This window comes from Equus przewalskii, chromosome 22, assembly GCF_037783145.1.
Source record: "Equus przewalskii isolate Varuska chromosome 22, EquPr2, whole genome shotgun sequence".
NCBI classification, from domain to species: domain Eukaryota; kingdom Metazoa; phylum Chordata; class Mammalia; order Perissodactyla; family Equidae; genus Equus; species Equus przewalskii.
In genome coordinates, this window is record NC_091852.1 from 17,148,026 (window position 1) to 17,169,411 (window position 21,386).

The window sequence follows — 21,386 nt, forward strand, 5'->3', positions numbered from 1 at the left end:
GAGAGATTAGTGTCACCAAAACTTCTCCCTTTGCATACATCTTCTTACTGCTCTAACTTCACTATCTTATTAGCTCAAGCTATTACTACCAGATAATAAAACTGTCTTTTTTAACAGAGAACTGTTACCTGAAGATTAGTCATATTAGCAAGTTATGCACTTAATCAACCACTTTGCCATGGCTCTAAATGGTAGACTACTAACCTGTACCCAGCCCTATTTTCACGTCATGTTCCAGGACTTGCAACACATTGAGAAAGCCACTGAGGATCCTGTAGAGACAGGAGAGAGTCAGAACAAGGAGACCCAGGTGGTTCCAGTAAGAGAAGGACACCAACAATAATGATGGCGATATCACTGGAAATTGTGTTTCCCATCACATCAGCTCTAACGCTGACCAAACACATTAGTCAATATATGAATAATCCACCCCAACTTGCCTCTAAGGAGGAGGAGCTCTGTTCTGGATCAACTAGCCCCAGAAATGAGAGATCCTTTCTGTATCTAATTCTGGAGAATGGATTCTTAACCTAGCATCCATGGATCAACATCCTGTTAACTATGAATTCTCTTGAATTAGATGCAATATTTTTCTATCTATGGGCTTTTTTCTGAAGATACAGACCATAACTTTCATCTGGTTCACTTATGGATCTATAACCTCTCAAAATGTTGAGAACTAGTTACAAAGAAAGCTTTTGCATTCTGGAGAATTACAATAGGACAAGGTCCCTCCTATGTGAACTGGCACACTGTCAGATCCAGCAGTATGACATATACTACGGGTGTTGGCTTCTGCACCATTTCTAGTAGTTTGCACAACACAAAGTAATGGGAAGTCGGGCCCCTCTCCCTGGAACTGCTGGTTGGCACATGCACCCTTTCAGCCGTTAGCTGTAAATTCTGAATGCTATTGGTTTTGAACTCTTTCCGTTATATTTCCTATTGTCCTATTTTGCACAAACTCAGAAATTTTAAGAGTTGTGGTGCCCTTTAATATGCATACTCTGCAAAAAATGTCCTCTTTTCAGTGCTTTCTTTCTCCCCACTACAGCACAAGTAAGCGTTAGTCTATCTAGTTCCTGTCCCAATCAAGCATAACTATAGAAGAGAGATACTGGAGGAATGGCTGAGAAAGCAAAGGTATTTGGCTGCTAATTTGCAACCCAAATGTTCATAATCTACCAATCAGTTATTGCCTACTTACGATAAGTTAGAATTGGGACAATGTGCGATGGATGCTCCTCGTTCTCTGAATACGTCCAGTTCTTCTGCAGAAAGGTAGCAGCCATGCGCCATCACTGTCTGGAAAGAAGAGTGCAAGAGTGTCCTATGTGGAGTTTACCCCTTAAAAATGCTGCAGTTCGTCCTTACTTATAGGTACAGATAAGAGCTGTGACTTGTCTATTAGCATCTTCACAAGAACATTTATGATTACCTGTATGTATAAAAATCACTGCGTACAAATTACACCTGAAAAGAGGCCTGAAAAAAACATTAGATCACAAAAGACTTGCAAAATTCTGGATCTTACATTCCGTTTTTTGAATCTATAAAATAATGAGGGTTGGTCCAGGTGGTCTATTGCACCGGGTATCCATCCAATTTGAAGATACTATGATTCCTTCATCTCCACTTTAGAAAATAACCAAGTTACTCTCTTTTGTAAGTCTACGTGGTGAGCAACTGGTGGAGCTGTGCTTGTTCCAATTCTAATCAGAATTTTCCAGAAGTAAACTTTCCTTCCTCAGTACCTAGAAGCTATGGGAGTGATCTGCAAAGAGCTGTTCTTTATTTCTGCTCCTGGTTAAATATAGACACCAATGATCTTGACACATATAACCAATTCAACTTTATTTATTTTATCACCTATATTCACATTTTCATAAAAATTAGGAAATGTAATATCTTATAAGCCTTAGTTCAGAAGGCAAAATTGGTCCAAGAAGGCGGGCACTGCGAACATAAAAATTTCTCTTCATTTTTAGTCTTAACATTTGTGGGTTTTCCTGAATAAGACTTTACTCTTTCAAAATTCTTTTTTCGCTCAGTGCAAAACCTGTAGCTAAATAGCTTTCCCCTTTAGGAGGCATGGTTCAGTGACCACAGAATTATTATTAAAATAAAATTTTCCCAAGCTCTGTGCAAATAAAATTAGCATGCAAATTGAAAGTTAATTTATTAATCGTATGGAAATATATGTAAAAGAGGATGAAAATTACGGTGTAGCATTTACAAGATTTTTGCAGAGTATTAACCTTTCAAATTAGTCATAGTCACATCTCCATTTATATAGTCCCTAAGAATTTATTTGCTACAGTAGTTAAACTTTCAATGCAGTTTGTACACTTCATTGAAGGCCAAGGACAAGAGGTATATTGGAATGAGGTCCCTCTTTGCTCACATTATTTTAATTAACTTAAAATCATTTAATTATGGAAACAATATATACTCATTTTTTAAAAAAAGCAAACTCAGATGTTTAAAAATAAAAAGTAAAACGTCATTCTGCTTTCTCCCTCAGGAAGAATCACTTTTAACATTCAATGTATGTCTTCCGGAAAATTTTTTCTAAGTGAGCATGCACCCACACATATATACACATACATCAAACAATACTGTACATTCTTCCTTGTAAGCCCTTATACCTCATTCTTTGTGAATGTTGGGTAAAATTCTAATTAGGTATGTCTTATAATCTAAACAATCCCCCACTGATAGCCATTTTTTAACTTCCATATGTAATTAACATCCCTATTCATATTCCTTGCAGAATGGGTCCTTAGAAATGCATCTGCTAATTCAAAGGAATGCACATTTACATTCTAACAGATACTGACAAAATGTCCATGGACTAAATGACATTCCTACCCTCAATGAAGTCTTCAGACTTATTTACTAAGATGAAACTTCAGGCTGGTTTTTAACTATATACACATACACATATGCACACGCTGAGCTTTACTCTAGTTTGGGAAATGCATGCATATTACGGAAGACTGAAGATTACCACTGACATTTTAAAATTTAGATAAATATGCCCTACTTTACACAGACTATGTCATGATATGCAATTTACCTTACTTGTCAGAAGATTGTTTTTATCATACACATCAGTGTAGTTTTTATAACTGGGGTATAAGTTTTTCACTGCTTTAACTTCATCAGGATTTTCACTTATATGGCTCTACAAGAAAAGAAAGAATATTTTCAATTTTTTAACTTAAAATACCATTAGAAATTATACTTCCTAAGCCAAAACGATATGGATGGTTTCTACTTGCTTGTAAGGGACCACATAGAAAGACAACAAAGATTATACATGTGTTTTATTTAAAACAATTATATATCTTGTATATAAAATGTAGCATGTACATGACAAGGAAACTGAACATATAATCTTCTAACCCTAACCCATGTAATATTCTTTCAACAAAGTCTTTTCAAATTCCAATTTATAGCAAGAACAAATAAAAAGGAAAAGCGCTCCTTGAAGAGAGTCAAGAGCCTAGCTATTGGTTGTTACCTGCTTCTTCTGGTGTTGACAGTTTAAGAAAAGAGTTCAGTGGCTATCAGAAGGACACAAAGCATGATTCACTCATAAGAAAACTGGAATTTGAATAAAGACAGCTGAAATTTAGCCTAGGTTCTGACCCTAGGTGTGTCTTTGGGTGAGCTGGTTCTTTTCTTTGGGTCTCCATTTTTCATCTCTCAAATAAAGGAGCTGGGCTAGATGAGTGATTTTCCAAATTCTTTTAGCTTTGGATATGTTATTCATGTAAAAATTCATAGAAATCCAATATGTAATAGTCATAAGTAAGCTGCTTCTCAGGATGAAGCAGGGTTGGGACTCTGGGACCCTGTCCCCATTCTATCCCCTTTGTCGGCTTCCAGAATGAGTTTCTCTGCAGAAAACAGTTGGAAAATAACTGAGCTAGACAATCCTGCAGTCACCAAGAAAGAGCCCATTAGAATCCAAGAGTAAATAAAACAAGTGAGAGCTGGCCCCCATGCTGCTGTTTCTCCAGGGTACCACAAAACCTTGGAGGGCATAAAGTATTTGTAAGACACGATACTTAAGTGCAACCACCCCAACCCCCAGCCTAAAACAAAAATAATTTCAGACCAACTAGTGATGAGCATATATTATGGAAAATAACTCATGAGCAAGTTACCACTTCTAAGAATGGCAATGCCATTTCCCTGTCTCTATGAGGAAGAGTATGCATAGCCAAATAAGTAAAAGGAAACACAGCAATGTTCTAAAACTAGAGCGTTCCATCTAGAGTGTGAGCTCTATCTCTGGCCTTGAGGAAATCCAGACCACTGAAGAAATGTATGGGCATCAGAGGAGAAGAAAGGACAACCAGATGCTTCATTTCATTTTGATAAATTTGAGTAAATGCACATATGCACGTACATATACCTAAGCAAGGATATACTTGATTTTGTTGCATGTTGATGGGGTTCGGGACATGCTACCCCAAAATATGGCACCTTGGCATATTGAATATTTTAAGCTGATGGAGTTTGAGAAAATGGCAGAAGCAGGAAGGTCACTCTGAAATTCCCCCTCCCTTCTCCCCTGAAGCAGGTCATAAGACCCTCATGTGAGGTGTGCCTTCCCTACATCCAGAGGAAAGGAGCATCCTTATTTCTGAACCCAAAGGGACACTGAGAAGAATCCTAACAAACAGGCCTTGCTAAGTTTCCCCTCTTACTACACTTCCCTCCTACTCCTCAACCTATCATATTCCGCCACCACTGTGCTCTTGCCATCAAGTGGAGCATAAAAATACTCAGATTTAACCATTCCTTTGGGTCTTCATTTCTTCACGAAGGCTCCCGTGACATGTAAGACTTACATTTAATACATTTGTACACTTTTCTCCTGTTAATCTATCTTTGTCAGTTTAATTTTCAAACCCACTCAGAGATCCCAAGAGGGCCAAGGAAAACTTCTTCCTCCCCTACACTTGTGTGGGATTGAATCAAAACTTCCATAGACCCCCCCCCAAAAAAAGGGAGAGGGGCGTTGGGAATAGTGAATGAGCCCTAAGAAGATAAATCTTTAAAAAACAAACACACAAACAAAACACATGCCACCCTACAAAAAGGTAAAGAATCATGTGTTGCCTTTCTCGTGACTTGTCCTTTGTTATAAGACAGTCAATTCCCAAGAGGGAAAATTTTAGTGCAGTACGTGCTTGGATAGGCAAAGAGGAGCTCCCAGCTCCCGATTTTAACCCAGCTGGAAGCTTTAAAAAGTGTTTTATTCCTAAATTGCAACCACTTAATGACAAAGTAAGGTAAACTTTTTTGTTCCTCATTTTAAATTAAGAAACTCAGAACAAAAGGGCTTTCAAATGCATTTTTGTAAGGTAGAAATTAGGCTCTTCTTGCTTTTCAAATTATAAGTGGTTCCTCCAAAAAAATGAAGGACTAGGACACTGAGAAAGTATCAAATCAAAGAGAAGTAGGAAAGAAATGCATTAAATGTACCCTACAGAGACTAGGGAACCAGTTTGTCATCCGTCTCGCTTGGTTACTTATGTCCTCGTCTCTCAAAGCCAGATCAGAGAAGACTGAGGGTAAAAGAACTTGAGATTTCTTACTGAAAAATTAAAGGATTGGATTTAGGTGGTGTCTGTAAGGGCCCTTCCTGTTGCATGATGCTGTATCCCTAGGAGATCTCAGTAGAAAACTGGAGATTACTGCTGGAATTGAGGCTACTGAGAAGTCTTGCAGATCTGGACAGAGGCACAAAGAGGAAAATAATGCCCACCTGAATGTGTAAATCATGGGTCTTCGCGATGTTTCCGAGTTCACCCATCAGAGTCTCAGAGCAGGAAAGGGAAAAACGTGGTGTCACTATGGGCTTCACTCTAGAATACTGGAAATAATCCAAAACAGCTGGTAAGGAAACTGTGGATGTCATGAATGTGTAGCATGCCCCCAAATGCATATCATACAACAAGATGATTTTATGTCCTTTTGCGGACACTGTCCCATTCTAAGAGTGGGTGGAACTGCTGGGTTTCATGGAAACTGCACACAGCTGAGGACAAAGGAGAGTATATTCTGTAGCACCCAGTTCAATGGAAAAAGATCCCATCCCAAATGAAAGACTCCTCCTGCTCCACATCCACATGGAGGCTCAGCCGAGGCTCAGACTAGGTGGTCTTTATGAAGACAATTAGGAGGCAGATGGAGAAGTTTTAAAGGAGAGCACTGGGGAGACTAAACGTGAGGTGGTGGCCTATTCCCCTTCGACATCTTGGGGAGGGCTGCTGGCCATGGCCTCCCTCAGGCCTATTTTGTTGCAGGATTCGCTCGGATGTCACCTGAGGTGAGAGGCCGAGCAGGAGAGGACTCATAGAGGGGTGGTGAGGATAACGATCCACAAAGGTCCACCTAGGTCTCCCCAGATCTGATTGAAGGAAATTCTGAGGTTTCCTATGGTTTCCAGTGAGACCTCGAAAGATATTAAGGGACAGGTCTGCCTTGCCAATCTAAGACATTGCAAAATGGAGCCACAAACCAGCCTGCTGGGAGTGCTGGCAGGAAACAGCACTGCCTCCATTGACTCACGATGCAAGAATGCTGCAAAGGGGGGGCCTAGCTGAGTGCATACAGGCCATGTGACATGCCACACATATATGGACCAAAGCAGCCTGGGCTGGGGCATCAGGGTGGACATCACCTGTGTTTGATCAAGAGGCACAAGAGGCCAGAGCCAAGGCTGATGTAGCAACAAATTATGCCATAACTTCCAGGTGCCACCAATCTATCCACATCCATGAATCCCTCCCCAGAGACCAGTCTTGTGAAATTAGAAGCTTCCAGAGGAGAGGGAGGGAAAACCCACTGAGAAAGCAAAAAATGTCTGACCTCACTGAGCTGAGTTGATGGGTCCACTGTGAAGACAATTTAAGGTTCTAGGAAAATAGTTCTGCATGCATGGGATAAGCTAAACAAACACAGACAAATCCCTGCCAAACAGCTTAATAACGAACTCTACAATCAACACAAACGCAATCCAAAAACAAGCTGGGAACGAGTTTACTTACTTTCCTCTGGAGCATTTCTGACACAAATCTGAAATAAAGCAATGAATGGGAGGTTAGAAAATCTAGGCATTTTCAAATAAATTTTGAAAAAGGGTGCAAACAGGATCTGTACGTGTCCTAATTTCCATGCAAGCATTTCCAATGTTGCACATGTTTCACCACCACTAATTAAAGATTAACAAGTAGTAATTACTCTGCTTTTTCATTTGCAGCCAGAGAGATGGAGTGCAAAATCACAGAGCAATGCAATCTTATCATCTAACATGAGCTGGGCTGTTCACGAGCATTCCCACAGCACTCAAGCGCTCCTACTAGCTTACACTCTGTTTGAGGGAATATTGCAATATATGATATTAGAGCTCCATGGATATTAGAGTCCTGGAGTCCTATGCACCTGGAGGCATTTAGAAGCCATGAGGCTCTCTACTCCTAATTTCCATAAAGTGGAAGCTACTTGTTTATACAATATCATCAGTTATTTCAAAGGCAGAGTCCTACTGGGCATGGATGTTGGAGGAAGACACAAGGAAAAGGCCAGAAGTGGTTTTGAAATGGGTAGTGACAGGGGTGGTGATCTTACCAATGATACCTGCGGGGACGGTGGTATCTATAGGGCCTATGAAATGGCTATTTCTGCCCTGGCTGGAAACACTGACTAGCTATAGCTTCCTGCCTTCTGGTATTCCTTTGTTTCAGAATAAAATGTGAATTAAGGTTTAGTATGACCACAAACACGGATTCGTAGAAAAGTTGAGCATATGGCCTATGCTAAGAGGAAGGTGGTGCTTCCTTCTTTCTGTGAGCACGCAGCAGCCCCTAAGCTGCCCTTTTCAGGGGACATACTTAAGGTGAAGCAGACCTGGGGAATGGCGAAAAGTTAGACTTCTAAAACTTGCATTGGGATACCATTGGTCTTGAGGAACATTTAAATCTAAAGAATTTTCTTCTATATCTCTTGGATGTTGAGTGTCACACAACACAATTCCTGGTCAAATCCTAAAGGCACCATGGAAAAGTCATTAAAGAAATGTAGAAAAAGTACTAATAGCATCAGTGGAATATCCCAACGTAATATAAAAAGAACACAACAAAAACTCATGGTCTCAGGCAATAGGATGACCCACAACCCAAAATAATTTAATGAGCAGGCCATACACACTTCAAGCAAATCCAATCTACAGGAGAAGCCCAATCTATAAAAAAGGAGAGGGAGCAGCTAAATCATTTACTTTAAAAAAGAAGCCTTCATTTTACAAAGGGATTCACCCTGGGACTCCTATGGCGAGTTCCCAGAGGCTTTAAAATATAATTTCATATACAAAAATAGCATTGACATGCAATGATTTTTTTTAGGACCAGACTAATTTCATAAAGTTGGGCAAACGCACACAGTGACATATGTGCACACCCCTCCTGGTTCAGAGAGGGCTCCTCTCTCCATCTCTGACACCATCAGTGAAGCAGAGGGACCACCCACAGGACAAAGCAAGATGAACACACCTCTCTGTCTCCTTGATTGATTCCTCAGTGGTTTCCTTGTATTCTGGAACCGCGTCATTCAAATCCATGCAGACTTTGCCCACAAATGCCCGCTGCCCAAATTTATCTGTGAGGCACACACAAAAAGAGTCTAAAGACATGTTTCTTTCCCAAACGGTACCTTTCCTGAGCCTTTTAAAAACATTTTTGAATTAAAATCATTATGAAAACATGAGAATGTAAAAGATCATCACACCATTTAAGAACAATAACAACAGAACCCCACTCCATTCTGTAAGTAGTAAAGGTTCTTCCATTGACGTCTTATTCCTCTGATTACTCCCAGGACAGGGGATATTATTTGTCTAAGGTCTAAACCCTATGTGCCCAGTGTCCTGTGCTGTGTGCAGGGTTATGAGGAATATAGCCAATAATGTATATAAAGTGTCTGGCACATCCGGCTTAGAAAAGATACTGCTGCTATTCTTAACTGTAGCAATGTCAATATTATTATCTGTGGGGAAATTTACTTAGTCCTACTAGCAGCTCACAGCACTAAAGAACCTAGTCCTCATTAGAGGTATTCTGCTTCAGCTGGGAAGCTGAACTACATGGGGCAATGTTAATTTTCTTTTTTCCAAGGTCGCTATCTCTGTCATAAGAGACTTTCAAAAGTCTTTCTGCCTCTGTCTCTCCCCTGTAATTCATCTTAATACCTGGCCATTAGATTACTCTTTCTTAAAACACCACCTTCATCACATTCCTCATCTGGCTCAAAAGCCTTTTTGAGTCTTTGATGCATATTCCAATCTCTCCACTGTCTGAACCATCCCATCTCCCCAGCCTCCTCTCCTGCCCCACCGAGCAATGAATCCTCTCCTCTAGTTCAGCTGCTCTGTTCCCTGCTTCCTGTGTCCACTCTGGATGTTCCTGCCCCCACACCTTTGTCCATGCCATTTCTCCCCATCTGAAAGGCATTTTCCTCTCTCCCCATTTTATCTTTCCTTCAAAGCCCAGTTTAAAGGTCCTTTCAATGAAGTCTTCCCTGAGGATCTAATACTGAGTTCACTCTCCCTCCTCCAAAAGTGGCCGTCTTTACTTTCAGTGTCACCCTCAGGCCTTTGGCATAAACTACCTTGGCCAGCCAGCAGCAGTGTCAGCACATCAGTCAACAGTATTTACTGAGCACCTGCTATGTGGTAGGCACCGTGCTGGGTACGAGTTTGGAATCAGCAATCAAAATCCAGTCTCAGGTCTGCTTACGAGCTGTGACCTGGGCATGTTACATAACCTCTCTGAGCATCAGTTTATCCGCCTGTAACAAGGGGACGTTACAAACTACCTCAGAAGGCTGTTTGCAGCTGAGCCAAGATAATCCACGTAGGGTTCTTTGCACAACACCAGGCATCTAGTAAGAGCACTATAGCTGTCACTAAAGCTATTAATCAACGTGTGTACTTCTTAATCAGTTAATCCGCAAAGGCATTAGTCTGGCTCCTGAAGGGCAGAGACTATTTTCTGTTTCATTGTGTTCCCAGCATCTGACACAGTGCCCTGAGTCTAGCCAACACCCAGACATATCTGCTGATTATAATAAACTGTTGGAATTAGTAAACCTGTTCCCAAAAAGCCCTAAATTAATACACAAAGTTCAGACCCATATACATCATTCTGCAACCAAAAACCAAAAATAAATAATCAAATTACTTAGACAACAGAAAAAAAATTCAAGGGCCACAGTGATACACAAATACCTAATTACTCGCAAGCAATGCAATGCACAAATTCTAGCAATGAAAAGTCAGGACTGCTCACAAGTATAAGTCATTGTCAGGCCTGGTCTGGCTGTCTGCTTGATGTGCCCGTAAACCACACTTTCATCTCCTCACCTGTAATTTCTGCAAGGAGCAGAGATGAGTCAGTGTGAATTGTTGCAAAGTAACAGGCGGTGGTTGTTCCATTCTTTAGTGTTCTCCTCTAAAAATAAATCACAAAACCATGAATCGCGTGTGCCCAGAAAAGTCACGTGGCCTAGACAGATGAAAATAGAATCCTAGTTTTTAATTTTAAAATGCTTTTATTTAAAGGTATCCCATCTTGATATGAAATACGGTTAAGGTAAATGTCAAAAGTATTTATATTTCAAAAGTGTTAGCTGGGGGAGACGCTGGTACTTTTGACTTCCTGGAATCAGACAGTCTGTGTCGCAGAATTCATAAAAAGTGGTACTAATTAGTTCCTTATCTTTTAGGATTGTTTAAGGATAGCAAACTTTATTGCATCTAGGAGTGAATAAATGAGATTTTTCTATCTACTACAGGATGCAATACTCAACCAATCCTCTAGTTCAACCTGGTGGATTGGTCACATGTATCTGTCTCCTTTCCTCAGCAAATTTCCACCAAAACAGCAATAAAGGGCTATAAAATTTATTAACGCATAAGAAGAGAGGAGCCTTGACCAGAGAAAACATTTCAACACCTTCCTGGTAGAAAAAAACATAGATGAGAACCTGGAGGCCACTTGGAAAGAGAGAGAGAGAAGCACATGGTTGTTACAGGGAAGTGGCTGAAAGTCTGTAGACAGATGATTAAACCCTGGCGGGACCCTGCTCCTCCCTGTTGAAATCAGCCAACCGCCCCTAACCAGTGCCTTGTGGAAGGGATGTACTCTTTGTAGAAACTGGGTAGTATTTAGAGAGAACAACCCCAAAAGACAAAGTGAGGCACAGGCTGAGAAGAAGAGGTTCAAGCGGATATCTGGCTGACCTCTGGGACCCTCGGTCATCTTCCCCCAAATGCCACAAGTACTACTCCCACCACTCCTGGCAGGACTGAAGGACTCTTTCCTAGAGAAGATGAATGGCTCTAGAAGAAAGATGTCCTCACAATGACATTTGGGGCCCACAACTTAAAAGGCTGTTCACTCCTTCAGTGCCCATCCTATAATGAAGTTCACCAGTCGACAAGTGCTACCCCCACCCAGATCTTCTAGCCAGCATCTTGGAGCATCACACTTAAATACGAATGCACATTTGAGCTTCAGCAGACACTAGAGGAAAGCTACTGTAAAAAAGAGGAGAAGGGAATGAAGAAAGAATATGGAAAAAAATCTTGGAGGAAACAGGCAATCTATAGGGTCAGAAGGAAGCTGGATTGAAAAAAACTGTGATTAATATTCTCAAAGAAATAAAGGAAGATATTGTAGCCAAAAAACAAGAACAGAATGCTATGAAAACCAGAGAACAGGAGCTCTTTGAAAGTAAAATCATTAAAAATAAAATTTGGAAGTCAACAGAAGGGTTGTAGGGTAAATTAGAAGAGAATTTCTCAGGGAAAAACACAGAAGTCAGGGGTGAAAAGACAAGAAAATTATGCTCAATCTAGGAGGTCCAACAGTTAGAATAAGAGTTCTAAAAAATTTTTTTAAGAAAAGGAAATGGAGGGTCTGAAGTTGTCTGAAAAAGAATACTATTCTCCAAACTGAAAATCCTCACAGAGTGCTCAGCAGAGTGAACGAAAAACAGAAGCCAAAGTAAAGCACCCAATTGTGAAATAGTAAGCCTACAAGTGAAGAGAAGATACTAAAAGCTTCCAGAAAAAGAAAAGCCATCACAGACGAATGACAGGAATCACAATGGCACTGGATTTATCACCAGTAATGCTGAAAGCAGAAGAACAACGCCTTCAAAATTCTGGAGGAAGGTTATTTTTAGTGTAGAATTTTATACCCTGGTAAATCATCAGTCAAGTGTGAAGGCGGAAAAGAGATATAATGAGATATACAAAGACTTGAAAACTTTTCCCTTCTTTTGAAGCTCCCAGAAGATGTGTTTTAACAAAATGAGACAGTGATGCAAAGCAAAGGAATTCCTAGATCCAGAAAATAGGAATTAAACACAGGGGGGAGGCAAAGGGAATGCCCAGATGACAGGAGTGCAAAGAGAATTCTGAGCAGAGGGAAACAAGGGGATTCGAGGCGGAGGGAAGATTTCAAGAAAGAAAATGGAAGTGATACTGCCTGACCCGTCTGAGCACTTGGAAAAACTACCGGTTGACCTGAGTGGGGTCTGTCTTTAGTAGGAGCTTTTTTTTCTTCTTTTTTTTTATTGTTAAGACAATTTTTTCAGAGCAGTTTTAGGTTCATAGCAAAATCAAGAGGAAGGCACAGAGATATGCCCTATACCCTCAGCACCCACACACAGCAGAAGCTTTTTAAAGTGCAGAGGAAAACCTTCAGACTGGGGTTCTTACTTGCTTCTTGCATATTATGAGCTATGTGACCTTGAGAAAGTCGCTTTACTTTCTCAACATCAGTTTCGTCACGTGTGAAATGAGTGCCTTCTCAACTAGAACAGGGTTTGGGTTGGGAACTCAAATGTCTGCAGGAGTAAAGCAATTGGGACTTAAAATAATAGGGAAGAATATGCCCTATCTTAGCAGCCTCCACTCAGCTACAACCAGTTGTTGAAAAAAACCAAATGAGAGCCCAATGATGTCACTTAGTCCCAAAGGTCAAGAGAATGAAATCTGGATTTTTATGTCAATCTTGTCAAATTTTAAGACACTCTGCACATTAAAGAAAATAAATCTGGCTACCAGTAGAGGATGTTTAGAGCCTGTTAGCCACAGAGAAGGATGGACTAGCTCTCTATCAGGACACAAATGCAGGAGAAAGCTAATACCATGACTGAGGCATCGAATTAACTCCAGCAACAAGAAAAGAGCCTGGATCCCAGTATGTGCTCAGAAAATATTTGCTGAATGAACACTTGAGGAATCAGAATGTCTAAAACAACAAGAGATATAAAATGAACTAAAATTAGGATCCTTAAGTGAACAGGATAGGACTTCGTATCCTTGAAAGAGGAATAGGCTACTATAACAGTAAGAGTGAATTAACGACATGCAAAATTGGGCCGCAGCATTCTCTAAGAAGGCAGCACAGAAGTATATACAGAGGAGTCAACATTTTTCTAATAGGAGTTACCAAAAGAAAGGGCAGATTGGAGGGAAGAATATACTGAGAGAGAGAGAGAGAGAGAGAGAACGAATGTGTGAGAGAGGGAGAGAAATTTATTTCCCACAACAAAAGAAAGACAGGAGTTCTTATAAGAAAGAACTATATATTAAAGACAATGAACTGAAAAAAAGATCTATAAGTGAAATTTCAGAACATCAAGAATGAAGAAAATCCCAAGGGCCAGCAAATTAGCTAAAAAGGAATGAGAATCAGATTGACATCAACACTTTGGATGCTGGTGGGCAAACAATTTCAAATAGAATTCTCTCTACAGCTAAAGCATATCATTCAAGAGTCAAAACAAAGTAACACCTTTTTTTTTTTTCCGGTTATTCAAGGATTTGGAAGTTTCTCACCCACCTTATTGGAAAGGCTTATCAGAGGCTACATTCCATGAAAATGAAAAATGAATCCAAAGGAAGACAAGGGATCCAAATAGCAAAAGAAAAAGAAAGCCCTTTGTTAAATTAAATGCAGATGTTGAAAATAACAAACTGGAATTAAATTAAAATAAATTTTAGGATATTAAATTTAAAATCTAAAACATTTTAAATTAAGTGTAGATGGTGAAAAAAATAAACCAGAACTAAAACCTCAGATGATATAACACAGGACATGGGGAGTCATACTGTGAAGAAAGAAGAGTATGTTGGGTTCTTGTCTTGCTATATGGGAGAAGATGGAGGGAAATGAGAGAAGACTTGTCTAACACTTTTAACTTAATCTAACAGAGATATAAAAAATGTCATATTGACAGAGAAAACATAGTATTTTTAAAAATGTGCAAAATAAAAATTGTTAGGTCATAAAATACCAGGCAGTTAATTCCCAAGAAAAATAATCATCCAAGTTACATTTACTAATCAGAATAAAATGAAACTCAAAATTAAAACAGAAGCATAATCTAACATTTTCTAAATTCTCACAAGTTTAAACACCTTTCTAAAACCTGGGCTTGAAGACGAAATCAAAATGGAAAATTTCGGCTGTTTAGCACTGAGGACAATGGAAGTGCTACCCAGACAGACACCCACACCACCCATCAGGGTGGAAGGCTTCCCATCCAGAAAAACTTTCGGATGAGAAACTGCAGTTTTAAATTGGACTGGAAGGAACTAGAAAGACTAGAAGGTTCAAGAATCTGCCCGAATTATAACTAAGGACAGGACAGGGAGAGCGCATGGAGGGGAAGAAAAAGGAAGGAAGGTAGGGAAAGAAGGCGAAAAGAATCCCCAAAGCTACTCCTGTTTGTTCCCACTGCGTTCAGCCCATTTAACAGAGCAGCCACATGTGTGTGATTTATGTAACTGAAAAAAATAAGAAAAGACCTTGGCTTAAAAATCTTACTAGACAGGCCATCTAAAATGCAGCTACTTCCGTCTTCATATATTTTATGTTTGGGCTTCCCTGGCTCCATTCCACCCCAGTTTCTCATAAGCTTTCAAGAGAGCTCTTCCATTAACGATGATTTTGTACTTTTCCTCTTTATAAAGAAATGTATCAGGAATAACATCAAACTGTTGGCTGTTTCCTAACCTTTACTCAGCCTTCAATTCTTGACAAGAAGAGTCTTGAGACCAAGTCTTTTGAGCTCAAAATAGATTCCAAACTTAAGATGACCATGAGCATCAAGACCAGTAGCAATGACCTCTTAACAGATTAGACAATTTCCATTAGCTGAAATAGGGGAAAATGAGTGGCCTGACTCCCTGTCTTTTCACCTCGTACTTTGATGACCTAATACCCCTTTGGAATTAGTTGGATTCATCGTCGAATCTTTGAGAACCCCATAGAGTAAGCATGTTCATTCTTTTATCCAGGAGAATATTTGCAACTAGTTTGTCTTGGCACATTTACCAAGAATCTTACTCCCAAGTTCTTTGACTATAAGCTATATAATAAATAGATTCCTGAACTTTCTAGTCTTTTTAGTTCATTCCAGTCAAATTTGAAACTTCAATCCCTCACCCACTTTGCAATGTTTAAAGGGAGACATTCCAGGATTGACTTACTGGGATATTTTTCTTAATAATCTCAGGAGATGTGTGCTAATATACACTTTAAATTATTTGCAGATCGAGCAATCACTGTCAAAATCTATGGTGCAAAACTCTAGGGTCTTGATTGCCCATTTGTTGAAGTATAGATCTAGGAGTGTAGTCTGAGGGAGACAAAAAATCTTGGTTCTATTCATGGGTACTGCCCTGGCACCCCTTTATATGGCCATGGGCAGTCTTCAGCCCAGGGACAGGTTGTAGTTAACAAATCTTAACTTTCTTAAACAGATGTCAACCATACCCTCAGCTCATCCAACTCTTAAAGTGTGTGGGCCACTCATACTGAGAAACATGGGACTTATATACTCCAAACACTTGTCAAGAATAACACCTGATTTGTATTTCCCGACATCAAATACTTAAACAAATCTCTGATGTAGGAAATAATATTTGTGGAGTATTGTCTGAAGGATATATAGTTCTAGATAGTCTATCTAAACATAAAAGGCTGCTGTATCTGGAATTTTTGATACTACAGCACCTTGAAAATATATATTTTGACAACATAGCATGTAACTATATTGGAATACTGGGATTAATTTTCTTAAATTTCAGTATGAGGAATAGATATGCTTCACAGCAACAAATGTTTTATTTTTTATCATACACACAGTGCAAATTTCAACACTGATTACCCTCTCTGGGTCAGCTGCTAGACACTTAAAGCCAAATCTGTGACAAATTCTAACAAGTGCATTGACCCCCGTGGCACACATTTACCTCTCGATTTTATTTTATTTATCCTCCTCCCTTTTTTTCCCTGTGCTGTGATTTCGTGACTCATTTTCTTCTGTTGTATACCATGCAATTTTAAGACATCTCAAACCCTCTTTTGGAACAATGCAAGGTATAAATAAATTTTGAGACTAAAAAGATTTGGTGTGGTTAACACAATTCATTAACACCATGTGCCAGTAGCTTCTACACAGCTTTAGAGCTTCTCAGTTTTTCTGGTGTCATGTGGATGCATGCTAAATATGTAAGATCCACAATTAAACTGAATTTATAATTAAGCGAAGCAAGTGTATAAATAATAGAGCTTGCTTTTACTCCTCAAGGCTTGAATGATGCAAGACCAGGGAAAGTGGCAGGATGGCTAGGTCACTGTATAAAGCTTATAAGTTGTCACCATCACCTAGCCATCACTTTATGAGAAAAACCATCAATGGCTCCAATAGAAATGCAGGAATGTTCAGACTAAGTGTGCTGAATGACAAGAGGTAGTGGTCAGATAGGAAGGTATTTGCAGCTTTAATTCTCAACTGCAGATGCTTTTGCTGGTTGCTGAGTGGAGTGGGCATACGGTTGGAGTAGAAAGAAGGGAACTGATTTTCTTGCGAGAATGGAAGGAAGGACATTTCCAAAGCCTTCGATATATAGTTGACACACTACAGCCCGTGTTCAATGACTGAACTAGCTCCATAGTTGCCTCTAGTGGTGCTAATGCTCATTACATCTTCGCAGGCGGGGCAATGGGGGTCCATCCTATTTTCCCTCCTTGCGAAGCTACCAAAATAGTGTGATATCCTTCTAACCGTAATCTCAAATTTTAATTTTAAATTTCCTTGGGTATTTTTTTTTTTACAGCAAACACAGAGTTCTTACCATGTGTTGGGCACTATTCTAAGAATCTCACATATTATTATTGACTTGCTTAATTATCATAATCATAATAATCCTATGAAGTAGCTAGTACCATTATCTCTATTTTTTTACAGATGGGGAAAATGAGTCACACAACTTTGCAAAGGTTACACAGCTATTCCATATGGTCCCCAGAATAGCATTGTGGATTGGCAGGAGTAAGAGAACACACACATGCATTAAACCCAAATTTAGTAAAGTAAAACACACTAAGTAAAAGAGAGTAATGAGAGCCCAGGGGATGTGGGAATTTGGATTCAAGTTCTCTCTTTGCTGGTGACTAGCTGTGTAGGTGAAGTGGTCACAAACTCACTGGCTTGTGAAAGAGCTAAAAAATCGCTAGAGTCCATTCCAGCCTTAACTTGCCTCTGCTTGATAACTTAAATCTGCCCCAAGAAATGGATGGCTCTATAGATGACCAAACTTCATACACCAATAATCAGAAGCAGGATACTTACGACCACTCTGGTATATACTTCTTCAGCAAAGTCGATGTTGCGGAATCTGTTTTCTGTAGGAAATGTGTACTTGGTCAGCCACTCCAAAAGGGGCAGGTCTATATTAGTCCCAGCAAAAGAATACTGAGGGGCATGGATGTGTGTATCAACCAGCCCAGGCATGAAGAACTCACTGGAAATTCAGATGAGAGGAAAAGAATTTAATAACATCTTTAGTCATTTTCCATATTTTTAAATCATGTTTTTTCTCGAAATGATTTAATTGTTCACCCCACCCAGGTATAGAGCCAATGCAATCAGGCAACTGTAAATTATACTATTATTTAGAGGTCAGGAAATAAAAATGAAGCTCTGCAAGGAGAGATACAGCTCCTAAATTGGAATGGCGGGTGCGACGTTAACCAAAGATGACGAGGGGAAGACAAAGCAGAGCACTGAGCAGGAGCAAAGCAGCTGTCGTACAAGACATGAGTGAAGTTCTGATTTCATCCTCTGACTTCGTTCTCACAATTGGGGTTGCAGGACAGAGAGCAAAGATGAGAGAGGGGGTCTTCAAAACTTCTAGAGCTGTGCTGAGGAACTACCCATAAGTCACTAAGGATGACCGAGGACGAGAAACAGGGTAGCCACCTTTAGAGACCCAATGGTCATCTTGACCTTGGCTGACTGCAAGAAATCCAGTCCTTTCCCATGTGATCTAGGGGCAGCAGCCAGAGTAAACTGAGGCTGGTTAGGGACAGGCAATCTTAGGTGACGAGAGTAACACTGGGTGAGTGGTGTAAATGGTAAGAGAAGATATAGTTGCAATGCTACGACAGCCATTCTCCAGTGGCTTCTGATCATTCCTGCTGGTTCTCTGATGCACCAATTGTCATATTTCTATTAATTCTTATAACAGAAAGTCTTGCAAAGATGTTTTTAAGAGTTTTCAGAGGTAATACCCACAGAATTGAGACAGCCCAATGCTAACAGATACTTAAAGCTTTTTTTTTTTTTTAAAGATTTTATTTTTTTCCTTTTTCTCCCCAAAGCCCCCCGGTACATAGTTGTGTATTCTTCGTTGTGGGTTCCTCTAGTTGTGGCATGTGGGACGCTGCCTCAGCGTGGTCCGACGAGCAGTGCCATGTCCGCGCCCAGGATTCGAACCGACGAAACACTGGGCCGCCTGCAGCGGAGCGCGCGAACTTAACCACTCGGCCACGGGGCCAGCCCCACTTAAAGCTTTTCTAAAGAACTAATCCAGTTCACTGACGTCTATTAAGTGTCTAATCTCATCCAAACAGATATTTGTTAAAAAGTATGCACCACCACTATCACCCTGAGTAAATATTAATTATATTTTATATACATAAGGAACTTGAACTAAAAATTTGACATAACAAAGAATCCTTTGTATTACCAATTCAAATGTATACCACCTACACGGAAGACAAATAAAGCCATGGGTATCTAGATATGCCTTATTTTTTAAAAAAATGAGAACTAGGAATGGTGGTAATAATGATGATGGTGATGGTGACACCAGGTGATGTTTACTGAAGATATATGTGTACTGGGCACTTGGCACTGGGCACAGCTTCTCTGTGCATGTGGGAGACAGTTTATTATAGAAGTTAAGTATATACATTCTGACTCAGACTACCTGATTCTGAGTTCAGGTCCCACCATAAACCAGCAGTAGGATATTCAACATGTTATTTAACCCCTCTGTGACTCAGTTTCTCCTAATGTAAAATGGAGATAATAGTAGTGCTATAGGGCTGTTGTGAGGATTGAGTTAGCCTGTGTAGAAACAGTGCCTAGATAATGGAAAGCCCTCAAAAATATTAGTTGTGATGATGATGTAATGCTCACAACAAATGTATGAAGTAGTATTGTTATCCTCACTTACATAAGAGTAAATTGAAGCTCAGGAAATTTAAATAGCTTGAAAAAAGTAGTCATTCAACTAGTCAGCTCTGGAGCCTACATTCAAACCCAGGCAGTTTGTCTGCAGACTCAGTACTCTTGGTCACTACCCTCTGTTTGACAGAACTTTTCATTCACTCTGAAAATGAAGAGCAGTGACAACCTGTATGACAAGGAGGTAGTGATAAGTGGGCCTACAATGTGGGGGTGTGCAGAGAGGGAGGATGAAATATGGATTCCTCTCAGGTGAGAGTCACTGACTTCCCCAGGATACTTCAGTCCTTGGGGCGTTTACCATCTCCACCAGCATAAAATGGAATGGCAGCGTGATTTCGTCACGTAGTTGAATTGTTCAATCAAATAATATTTCCCAAGTATCTATCATGTTTAAGAAATTCTGCTAAGCCTTGCAGGGAGTCCAATGAGAAATAAGACATCTTCTTGTCCTCAAAGAGATTACAGTCTAGTTGAGGAGATCAGGGGTGAGTGAGGGCATCTGTGTGTGTGTGTGTGTGTGTGTGTGTGTGTGTATGTATGTGTGTGTGAGAGAGAGAGAGACAGAGAGGAAAGGTGGAAAGAGAGAGGCAGATGTGGTCAAAACATAAAGAGTCTTAGTGAGCAATTTCACTCCTAGTAATTTACCCAAGTGAAATAAAACATGTTTACAAAAAGGATTGCACATGTACAAGAGTGTTTATTGTAGCTTTATTCATACTAGTCTCAAACTGGAAACAATCCAAATACCACAGGAAATAAACTGTGGTATATTGACACAATGGAATACTATTCAGCAATGAAAAAGAATGAACTACTGACACACACAACAATATGGATAAATCTCAAAAAATATTACGTTGAATGGATTCAGACACAAAAGAGTACATATTGAGTTATTCCATTTATATGATGTTCAAAAACTGGCAAAAGTAATCTATGTGATAGAAATCAAACAGCACGGGGTTGGGAGGGGCACACGGAACTTTCTAGGATGATAGGAATGTTTTATATCTCAATTGGTGTGTTGGTTACATAGGTGTCTACATTTGTCAAAATTTATCAAATTATATAACTAAGATCTATGCATTTACTATATAAAAATGTTTCCTAAAAACGACTACAAAAAGTTGTTTTGGAAAGGGTCTTGAATACTCAGTTTCATGAATTAACATGTATTTACTATTCTGTAGCCAGAAGGGAGGCGATCATGAGGATATTTGTTTCTCTGTTTCTTATCTTCTTTGGCAGAATTGTGACATATTGAACCTCAGGATTAGGAAGATGAACCTGGTCATGGAAGGCACGTGTCAGGTGACTCCTTCAATCTCTCCAGCATGAGATTTCTGAAGAAAGATTATAGTGATGGGAACAGAAAGGAAACAGACACAAGAGAAGGAACTTGATCTTTCATTAGTTCTAGGAAGCAAAGCAGAGGAATGAGTCAGAGAGAGTAAGTTTTTGAGCATGGGAGGCTGAACATGTGACACAAAGTATAGAGAAGATAGAAGGAAAGTCTATTTGATGTCATATTAAGCCTACAGTCAAACTATGACCTCCAAGTCTCAAAAAAAAAAACCATTGGAAATGTGGGATAACAGGTCACAAAAGTTAAAGACGAGATTAAGATCTGAGCATCTCCTCTGTCACCTCCAGAAGTTGGTCCTAGAAGTTGGTAGTGCCAGAAATTTCTGTAGAAGGAAGAACAGAACTAAACTGTCAACAGTACCCTCCACTTAAGGAGTGAGGCTGAG

General features: G+C 39.8%; 1 protein-coding gene across 1 annotated transcript in view; it reads right to left on the reverse strand.

Annotated features, from left to right (window-relative positions):
• The window catches only part of GDA (guanine deaminase), a 90,098-nt gene that overhangs the window by 18,103 nt on the left and 50,609 nt on the right, over window positions 1-21,386 (reverse strand). Inside the window, exons 3-10 of the mRNA XM_008513573.2 lie at window positions 17,731-17,902; window positions 10,439-10,526; window positions 8,571-8,676; window positions 7,071-7,098; window positions 5,786-5,893; window positions 3,080-3,187; window positions 1,208-1,305; window positions 205-272 (exon numbers count right to left, since the gene is read on the reverse strand). Coding sequence (XP_008511795.1) covers window positions 205-272; window positions 1,208-1,305; window positions 3,080-3,187; window positions 5,786-5,893; window positions 7,071-7,098; window positions 8,571-8,676; window positions 10,439-10,526; window positions 17,731-17,902 — 776 coding nt within the window. The remainder of the gene's footprint in view (window positions 1-204; window positions 273-1,207; window positions 1,306-3,079; window positions 3,188-5,785; window positions 5,894-7,070; window positions 7,099-8,570; window positions 8,677-10,438; window positions 10,527-17,730; window positions 17,903-21,386) is intronic.